A 10,936-nucleotide genomic window follows, 5' to 3' on the forward strand; every position below is an offset into this window, starting at 1 on the left:
TAAATCGGAGGTTTTAAAAAACCTTCCAGAAACTGATCTAAGACAGACTTCACTAAAGGAACTGTTGAGCTCTCATTAAAATGGTCACAGGAGTGAGGTGAGCTGAGGAATTTGCAGAAGGCATCCGAGGTGAAGGAGGGCATCTGAGACCACAGAGGTCCTCCCTCTTCACTCCCTCTTCGTACTGATGAGAGCACCGAGGTGTACAAAAGGCTCCTGGGAAGCTTCTCCAACTCTCTAGGACAGTGCCTGATCCTCCTGTGTGGGTTTGATTTTTGTTTGTCGTACATATTTTTGTTTTCATTTGTTTTGTCACTGTACCTTGGTTTGCCTTTCAGATTGGCTGTTTAAATTCTTACTCATTTTTTTTTAAGAGCATTAAAGTTTCCGAGGTTGCCTCCCACACTTGAGCCCTGTGGAGGATACCTTCACGGCCATGTTACACAGCTGTACGTAGTAGAAACTTGGCATTGTTAAAATACAAGGTAGAACTGTTCCCGTTAAGCCTCAATTTCAGCTTAAACAAAATATGTAAATATTCATTGCGTAAGGACTAGGGTTCATTAAGTGACATTAAAGCCAGTATGGTTTAAACTGCTTGGTTTGGGCCCTTTCTACATTTTTTGTCTTAACGTTCCCCTCTGAATGAATATGAACCATTTTATCTTGGAAGACACTATAAGCTAAAAAGAAGTACCAGGAAACCAGTAATATAATCTCTAGTGCCTTTCCCAGGATTGATCTGCTTGGGTTTTAAGGTGCCCAGGAAAAACTCAGCACAGCTGCTTTTATTGGGGGAAATGTGTTTCTTTCAAAAGGAATTAGTCAGCATTTTTTCTGATTATGTAACCTTTAACAAAGCTTTAAGGCCATTTGTTTAAGAATCAACTTACTAAAAATTTTTCAGTTTTACTAAATTTGGTGTAATAGCAATCATAAAAATTTCTTGAATTGTTCTGCATAAGAAATCAGGCAGATATGGTAGAGAGTTGCTGGTTCTTAAATGGCAATTGTAAGAATTCCTACCCTCTGAAGAAAAAAACCTTTTTGAATTAAAAAATAAAAGCCTACAAATGATTAATGAGCAAGAAACTCTGTGATAGATATTTTTTAAAACTGCTATGAAAGAATACCATTCACTGGTAAAAGTGCTGGGAAACACATAAATTGCTTCATCACTGAGCTATTTTTTCAATCTTCTGGTCCAAAAAAGCAGAATAGAGCAATGATAGTTTATAAATGTGAATGTCTTTGGTTTTAATTTGTACTGCTATTGACCTCTTTGGTAGTGGTTTTCTTAAAATACCAATTTGAGGAGAAAAAGTTCTTGTCAAGGTTAGAAGTTAAAAACCTGGTTGGTGGTGTCACTTTTCCTACTATTGCCAAGAACAGTTGATTAGAATTGCTATTCTAAGTGTTAATGATGAATCTCATCTTGAAGTTTCCCCTCCCAAGAGATTCTGAATACTAAATGTGATTCTCTTACATTCTTATTCCAAGGAGGAGAACTGATGTAAGAACCTACATTTTTTTTTTTTTTTTGCATGTTTTCTTCATAATGCAAAAGAGCAAATATCGAAGAGGCTTCACTTTACTGAAAATGTGACTGGCTTCCTATGAGACAGTAACCCTTACATGCTGTTAGGAATACAAAAGTGTTTGAAAATCCAGATCACATTAGCATGTTCCAGTGTGTTTGGCACTTTTCATGCAAGATGGTTATCTTGTGAACATTAACTGCTTAAGAGAGGGAGGAATAACAGAAGATTAAAATAATTGCCTTACAGTTAGAAAATTGAATGTTAAACCTTACTGAGTGCCTCTGTCCCCTACCCTGTTCTGGAACCTCAAAGGGGGACTAAGATAACCACTGCCCTCTAGGGTCCCATAATCTAGCAAGAAAGACAGGCATACAGACCTCTGACGATATGATACAGTGTGGAAAATTGTACAACCCACTCAAGATAGGAAGACAGCTTGATGGTAGCACAGAGGCGGCACTGGGTCCTGTGTGTGGCTGGGAGTGAGGAAGGAGTAGAGCCTGTACAAGTAGGTGACTTCTGAGCTGGCAGAGGAATGCAGCAGGGGGGGCATCCCAGGAAAGGAATCAGCATGAGCAAAGGCATGAAAATGCATGGCATGCTCCAGGAATGGCACTATGTTCTGGTTAATTCAGTTCATTCTTTGAACCACCACTTGTGAAATAGATGTGCAAGGTGCAGCCCTCGGTACTGGGTCGCAAAGATGAACAGAACCTGTTCTTCTATACTCAACAGTCTAGAGTGGGAAGCGAATCAGTAAACTGTAAACGGAGAATTCAGCCCTGTAAGTATGTAATGGAGGCATGAGCAGACTGGAAAAGGAGGAGAGCAGTTTAGTCAGCCTGATCTCTGGGAGAGAGTGAGGCCACAGAGGCCTCCGAAGTGCACTGCCAGAGCTACAGAGAGGGACAGAGTATTAGGGATCAACTCAGTGCGTGAACAAGTATCTGTACGTTGACATTAAATCAACGTAAGTGTGTCTGAGAGTTGTGCTGGGATTTTTTCTTAGTATTTTAGGCTCCTTGTTAGAAACATGGCTGATTTTAGAGTCCCCCGGCTGTTTAGAATCTGAGTAACCAAGACCCTGCTGTGACAGGAAAGCAGTTTTTCGGACTGTTGACCCGTTAGAAACCAGATTGTGGCATCCGTGTGCTGCTACTGAGCGGTCCTTCCTTTGCCAGCCTTCTGTCATCGAGGCCAGTTCTGGGAGGTGAAATGTGCTCATTTGCTCTCTACCCTTAGTGTTTTCATGAAAGATCTTTCCGACGTTTGGCTGCCTCTGATTTGTAAAGCTACAGTATTCTTTGTTTCTTGTTTAGACTGAGTCAAAAGAAGGAATGCTAACATTCAAGCTAGTTTTTATATTCATATGCATAGGAAGAAGAGTACTGCTTTAAATGTTTATCCTTTAGCTAAATGGGAATTATGAGGATTTTAAATGAATCTCCTACGAATGAGACATTTCACACTGTTCAAAATAGATTTTTCAGTATTCATATTTTGAATATAGTTACCTTAGATCAGAATCTGATGGATCTTTTTGAGTCGTTTTGTTTCAAATGTCCAGAGCAAATACTGCATGAGAATATGAAGATTCACTTTGGTCATTATTTCTATGTACTTTGATAAAGGTAACAACAACAGGTAATACACTTTAAATTTATACACACACACACTTTATACAGTTTGTGTGTGAATTATGTAAATAGGTAAGTAGGTAGAATTGAGCCCATAAAGCCAGAAGTTATGTGAGGCTGTGCACTAGAGGGCCAGTGAAACCTAACTAGCCAGCAGTGTTGACCTTGGTTTTTTATAGGCCAGATTTAAGCCTTAGGGCTTTTATTTTTGTTCCCTTATGATGACCACTGTCAAAAGGGCTCAGTCCTTTAGCAGTTACCCTATTCCCTCTCATTTATTAGTCACTTACATGACGGCTATTCTGTCTAAAAGGCCAGGGTTCGTGAAAACAGAATTCAGACAAATGTGTGTGCCTCTGCTGTGCTCAGCTGTAGAGAATCTTCTCCAAGATCATAATATTATTAGAGAAAAATGATGTATGTACCCAAATTACTTTATGTTCAAGATCACCTGATGTGATCTTTGACCCATTTCAGAGAGAATCCACAGTAGTGTGGTCCCAGATCAACAACATAAACCTTACTGGTTACTTGTTAGAAATGCAAATTCATGGGCCCTACCCCAGTTTCTGAATCAGAAACTCTGTTTGTGGGCCCTTTGATCTGTTTTAACATACCTTCTGTGTGATTCTGACTTATGCCAAAGTTGAAGAACTACTCCTGGTGATTTCAAGTACCCAGTATATACCTACTTTTGTTTTCTTTCCATAGAAAATTAGGTATTACTGGGTACTTGAAATCACCAGGAATAAGACTGCCTGAGCAAAGAATTTGGCCACTAACTTACATCACTAGGGAGTTTGAAGGTTTAGGAGGGAGGGCCGGTGATGTGATCATTACCTTAGAAAGGCAAACCTAGAAAGTTAAAATAGGAGCAGCAATGAGGTGTCAGGTGATGGCTGCAGAAGTGGGAAGGGAGGTGTGCCATCAGCTAAAGATTCGTTTGTTATAGGAAATACAGTGTAGAGGCTTTTCTGTTTAAGAGATAACTGAATAGCCAACAGATTGAAAGTTAAAAGCGGACTGAACCAACAGGCATGAACATATGCAAACATAAAAGGTCATCTCAAATGGAAGTAGTTATTTATAGAAAAATTACAGCAAAGGGTTTAATAGCCAACTTTGACAGTTGAAAGACCTCAGTAACTTTAAATGAAAGTGCCTAAATAAAGTAGCCTTCAATAGTGGTTGAGCCCCCCCAGGATTCCTAAATCCATTAGAATGCTTGAGATTGTTAAACTTTGTGAAGTTGTGTTAGATTCCCTCTCAGGGTTAGCTGCCAAGGGAAGAGAGAGTGTGTTTGTGTGTGCGTCCATCCGTGTGTCTGTCAGTTGGGGAAGGGAGGAGGATCTGAGTGAAGTACCCAAAGTATTAGGTAGTAAGATTAATGAATACAGATTATATTTTAATCTAATTGTGCATTTATCCCACATGTCAAATTAGGTTCTCTTTTTTCAGCTGAATCTGTTAAGTATAGTGTAGTGTGTAACACTTACTTAAAAGATTGTCATTCATCTAAGGAAACTTCAGAGGCTAGCTGGAATATCCTAATTCTTTATAAAAAGCTACCTTTTGGAAATATTCGCTCCTTGTAAATACTTTTCTAAATTATAACAGAAGGCATATCACAGGAGCCTAAAAATAGTATGTTGATTTAAAAGAAAACTGCCATGTTTTGAGCAAGTAACGACTTTAAAACTAAACCTAGGTAAGCTATTCTTGTTTTATGTTCTCTCAGGATATTTTGTACCAAAAATTAGTCCAAGAGAAAAGTGAGACTTAAGCAACTACTATGTGACACTCTCCCAAAAAGTTTACATATATCTGTTCAATTCTCCACCTATGAGATAGGAATTATCATACTAATTGTGTGAGTGAGGAAACAGACTTTGATAAGCTAAATAACACAGAACCATAAGGAAATGGGTCTGATTTCAAAGTCCACGTTCTTTTTACCAGGATACACTAATTCTTGTCTGATTTTAGGAAACCAAAAATCTACATGCAGGACCTAACACCACTTATAGACAGCAATTTTATCTAACATATATTTCATTATAGACTTTTTATCTTAATTGGCTTAAATGAATCCAGAACTAGGTCCAACTAGTTAAGAAAAATAATGTGGAACACTAAATGTACCCTAAAATATCTAGAACAGATACCCATCAATATGAAAAGTGATTTGGTTCAGCAGCCAAATGAATAGTAACAACCTCTTATCTGGGGTTTTGCAAGCACTTTTTCATTTGACCACTTTTGGGAAATGGTCTTTCCTGACCTTAATCAGTCCCTTGTCTGCGGATGGGGTCTACTTCAGACCCCACTGAGTGCCTATTCAGTCACTCTGGATCTCATTAGCATGTGAGGACATTCCTCATTTTCCTCAAGGTGCTACATCATTTTTTTTTTCCTCTCAAACCAGAATTACTCTGGAATCACTGAGAAATGGAATCAGGACCCCCTGAAGACCATGGACATAGTCCCTCTCAAACCTAGGATTCTAAACACACTGCTTCTCTTGATAGTTTGATATGCTGTTCCCACCACACAAAGCCACCATTTCCAATGAGGCTTTAAATCATTTGGAAATGGATTTGGGAAACAATCAAGAATCCTGTGCTTTTATCATTTTTTGTTTCTTTATGAAACAAATAGTAAGCAATACTTCTGAATGCCACATTGCATGACTAGGTAACCGAATTCCCCATTCTGCCTAGGAAGATGTCCCTTTTGAAGTTCTGAGTGTTTGATTTAGTGACGGTACACTATTTGTAGAAAGTGGGTTTCAGTATAAACCATAACCACAGAGGTAAATCTATGGTTCAGTATGTGATCTGACGTACAGGAAGTGTCTGGGTCTAATGATGAAACTTTTTAACTTTCCAGATGACAGAACAAAGGAAGCAGAAACAAAGAATTGGTCTTCTAGGACATCCTCCTCATATGAATGTCAACCCACAGCAACCAGCATAAGCAAATGAAATAAAGGAAACTCCTGTAATTTTTATAATTATTATTGGTGTGGGTATGGCTACTTAGTTCTGATTCACCCACAAAGATGACATTAATCCCTAGTACATTTGTAAATAATCAGTTTTATACTGTATGTATATGATTGCTACTCTAAAGGTTTGGATATATGTATTGTAATTAGAATTGTTGGCATGATGAAATTTCATTTGTGCCAAAAATATTAAAAATGCCTTTTTTGGAAGGACTAAAGAAAGCACCTGATTTGCACTTGAACCAGATTATAGATTTAAAAGTATACAACCTGTATTTTGTATTTAAAACTAGAATAGCCAGTATTTATGTTTTTTATAAAACTGTGCAATACGAATTATGCAATCACAATGAATTTGTAACTCCTGAGTATCCAAAAGGGAGTGCACATCTTTGAAGCTGGTGTGTTAATACTATGTAATAAATGGTTAAATATCAAATGATGCTGCTGCCAAAATCCTATGACTAGTGAGTTTCCAGCCCCTGGGCATTTTGTACTATATACTTATCTGTGGTGATACTGTTTCTCGTTGCTAGTGGCATTAGTGCCTCTAATAGTGACAGTGCTCCAAGTCAGCATTCATCTTAAGAAAATCAACTTTAGTTTCAAAGATAATTTTAAGCTTCTGAACTGATCATTTAAACTTTCTTTAAGTAAGAGAGCTAAATTAGAAGCTCAGACCTTAGCTTGTGAAGTTAATGAATTTTTGAAAGGTAAATTTTTATGCAACATTTGGAATAAATGCATACTGCTGGCCAATCAGTGTCATCTCCAAGGTGAATTTTGGTGTCACAGGATAAAGAAATGAATAATTGATGGTGTCTAGATTATCTAGTCCAAACAGTAGAGTTTATTTTTTTTCTTCATCTGAACCAACATGCTACAGTAGCTAAGTATTTAAACTATATACATCCATATAAAGATGAAATATGAGCTATCCCATTAGAACTCATAGTTGAACACTGACATGTTATTCTTGTGAAAGAGCCACGTTTTGGTTTTATTTCCTTGTCACATGATTTCTTTCCTTGATGGATGAAAAGTATGAAAGGAAACTTTTATATCTGTTGCCTAGTTTTGTACATGGATCTCATTTTACAAGAGAATCTCTCTGCCAAAAAAAAAAGTTTAAAATGTACTGAAAGCAGAGTTCTGAAGTGAGTAAAGTTTGTAAATGCATATATGAAAATAAATATTTAATGATGCAGAACAATATACAGTGGTGGATTGGTGGCTTTCAGTTTGGCATTTCTTTGTGTCTTAACAGCTGTTCCAATGAATTATTTTCTTTGGGGCCAATTTAAAGTGCACCTGGTTTGGTTACCAGATTCATTCAAAAATGCTTACCTCATTATCAAGAACGCTGAGGAGATCTACTTCAACAAATATCAGGGAGTGTTTAATACGATGTTCATTCATTCGTTCTTCTAGACGAGTGGCTGCCAAGCACATTGTCCTGAGCAGTGAGCACCAGGGCCTGCTGAGGGAAAGTCAGGGTGGACTCTGCTGAGGCTCTGGCTGCCTGGGCTTTCCCAGGACTGGGGGGCTCTGACTTGCTGTCTGCAAATAAAAACAGTTGCCATTTGTTTTCCTTCGTGTCCAGTGGTTGGAGGCCTTCCGCAAGACAGTCAGAAATATTTCACAGAGCTAACTTGTCTATCCAAAGGTAGTAAAACTTGTTCCCTCCTCAAAGCAATGCCCTCCTGCCCGCCCATTTGCTCTTTTAACACTAATTCTCTCTGTTCTTTGGTAAATACGCATAATTACCACCCAATGTTGGGAACTAGGTCAGGATTGAGTTCCAGTTAAATGACTAGTTTCATAACCAATGCTTCTATGTTATAAATTTGATAACTAAAAAAAAAAGAATAATTTTCCTGTCAAGGCAGTGTATCTCCACAAAATGTTTCCGTAATGAGGCAGGCCCAAGATAGACACAGACTTGAATCCGTGAACACGAGTCGAGTGCGGTCTCGGCTGAAGCCCCCTACCTGCGCCTGAGCCAGCAGGGACTTGCTCCTCCTCCGGTTTCTCTTTGATCTCGTGCTGCCCAGCACAGCGTGGCAGTATGTGTGGTTTGTCTCTCCATTCCCATCCAGCTCACTGGAGAGTTGTGCACGGACATGTCCGGGTTGCAGCGTTTACAAGTTTGTCATGTTTCATCTGAATCCTGTCACCTAAGATAGAAATCTTCATTCAATTTGCCAGCTTCAGCAGAAAATAAATGGAATTGGAATGCCACTCCACCCTGTATGTGGCAGATCCTACCCTTGGAGTTTGGGTGTGAACACAAAGCTTGTATAATTGAAACATAAAATCTGAAGTTAAAACTTCTATAGCCTTTGATGTGTAATTGTGATTTCACCTTTCTCCAGACACTGCTTTTTCAAACACTTCTATTTCAAGGGTGGACGTCCACATCACCTTCAAAGCTGCCTGGTATCAGGCTAAGTAAAAGACGTGGTAATAGAGTGCTAATATGCAAGAAAGTCTTTCTGGCTTTATTTAATTTTAAAAGTTTGTTGTAGCACCAATCCAAATTTCAGGATTTTACCAAATTCCTTAACTAAACCATTCGTTAAATCAAAGGATCTGGAGAATTCCATTCCAGTTTTCTAACATTTATAATATCCTAGCCTTTGCTTCTTCTGTAATATAAACCTGTGTACTGATAAACCTTTTCCCCTTCTACTCTTCACTGAGTCCTAAAGCTTTAAATGCTATTTCATCCCGTACAATTTTTCTTAGTACTACATCTGTCTCTAGTCACCCCCCACACATACAAAATACAACTTCTTTTATTTCATTCTTTAAAAATTTGATTCAATTTAATTGGTTTGTTTCCAAGTTCATGCTTCTTATTCATTGTTCAGCCAATTTTTTTTATTTGGTTGTACTTTCTGAAAATGGATTGCTTGATTTGGGTCCTGTAAAAACTGCTCTTTCATCCTGTTTAAATATTTCCTAACATAAATTATATAGCAAGCATACTTTATTTCTGGAAGCTAACCAACACAGTCTATGCAGCAGAGCAAACTAAACGAAGCTTTACTTATGTGCTAGTGGGAAATTATCAAGATCTTCACAGTAAACTAAGGAATTAACCTGTTAAAAATTCAATTCTAGACTTCTCTATCCTCCTACTGAGGATGGTCTACTATCCTCCTACTGAGCATGATAATGCATGAATGAGAAATAGCCTGGAAGTTTCTGACAGTTATTTTAAGGCTAACTTCTGGGCTGCATAGATGGAAATTTACTCCTTCAAAAATACTAAATACAAAAGGGACATAAATACAGACTTCTAGAAGTAGAGTTGGTTTTTGCTAAAATAATGTTTTTACAGATTTCAAAGAACAAAATAGGTGCCTGATAGAAGGTATAAATTATATGACCATAAAAGTCACTTTTATATAAGACAGGATATTACAAAGGGCTCCTACAGAAGGCTCTTGAGACAATATGCTGTATCTACCAAACCATACAGCAGGAGTGAAACTAATTTCAAAGATAAGACTTAGAGGGGTGCTTGGCTGGCTCTGGCAGTAGAGTATGTGACCTATGATCTCAGGGTCATGAGTTCGAGCCCCACGTTGGGGATAGAGATTACCTTAAGGAAAAAAGAGAGGAAAAAAAGAAATTGAGACTTAGAGAGGCAAAGCAATTGGCCTAAGAACTCAGTTCCAGAATAAACAAAGGTCTCCTGACTTAGCCAAATCCAGAGAGCATTCTTCCCAATTGCTACCAGTCTTCCAGAATGGGGCTGTGATATCTCAGGAGAAATCAGTTTCCCACAACAGTTCTCCCTTCACAGAAAGTTCTTAGGGAGAATACCACTTTGTCCTAAGATGCAAACTGATTTTGTTGTTGTTGTTGTTTGTTTTTTACAAATCTACTTTTATAAGGGTCTACAAATTAGAAAACACTGAATATGAAGACTTTGTCAAGACTGAAAACTGTGGCAAAGATGAGCAGCTCCTAAAATCTCTCTTACAATTACCAATCTCATACAGTACTTCTTACTTAACTGCATTTTTCAACAGGAGACTCTTCTCTCAATGAAGGTGGCTTCCTCCTAGTGAAAACATTCAGATATAGGTGGTGATTGGCATCCTATCCTACCACAGAAGTAGGTGTTTATTAGCAAACCCCGCTCTGCTCTTGCTCAGTATACTGATAATTTGCTAACAATCAACTAGAGTGTTGGAAAACCCCCATAAAGATTTCAATTTTACAGAAAGTACCCAAAATTCCGCCAGTTTTGCATCACAAAGTAGTGGTTTAAGTAAAGTTTTGAGTAAAATGCCATGTGTGTGGTTTTTGTGGGTGGTTGCAGCTCAAAACGACTATTAAGCCTCATCAGTTACCTACAGGGGAGAGCTATGATGGCAATTATAAATTAAGACAATTACGATCATTGTAACTTTTTTTTCTTCTTTGGCATTATATACCACATTGGTAATTCTTGCATCCTAAAGGCAATTCAGAACCGTAACTAGCCTTTAAGTCTGGACCCCAAAACCTGCCAAAATAAAAAAAATGAAAAGGTTGATCCTAGTGGGTTTTGATATGTGGTCAACTTCCAACAATGATTATTGACTATGGGTTCTCCAGGCACTGGTATTTTAAACTCATTTGGTAAAACAAATCTCTAGCTTACTAGGGGTACCACATTTTAAAAAGAAAAATTTACTAAAGGAGAAGCTTAAAATACTTTAAGGTCATGACAAACCAGTGTGAAAGAGAATCCT

General features: G+C 38.0%; 1 protein-coding gene across 6 annotated transcripts in view; it reads left to right on the forward strand.

Annotated features, from left to right (window-relative positions):
• The window catches only part of ITPR1 (inositol 1,4,5-trisphosphate receptor type 1), a 326,972-nt gene extending 319,572 nt beyond the window's left edge, over positions 1-7,400 (forward strand). For all 6 annotated transcript variants that reach the window (XM_059161557.1, XM_059161558.1, XM_059161559.1 and 3 more), the window contains one exon: positions 6,068-7,400. In XM_059161557.1, the coding sequence (XP_059017540.1) occupies positions 6,068-6,154 (87 nt within the window). In that variant the 3' untranslated portion in view covers positions 6,155-7,400. The remainder of the gene's footprint in view (positions 1-6,067) is intronic.
• The last annotated feature ends 3,536 nt before the right edge of the window (positions 7,401-10,936 follow it).

This window comes from Mustela lutreola, chromosome 2 (genome assembly GCF_030435805.1).
Source record: "Mustela lutreola isolate mMusLut2 chromosome 2, mMusLut2.pri, whole genome shotgun sequence".
In the NCBI taxonomy this organism is placed as follows: domain Eukaryota; kingdom Metazoa; phylum Chordata; class Mammalia; order Carnivora; family Mustelidae; genus Mustela; species Mustela lutreola.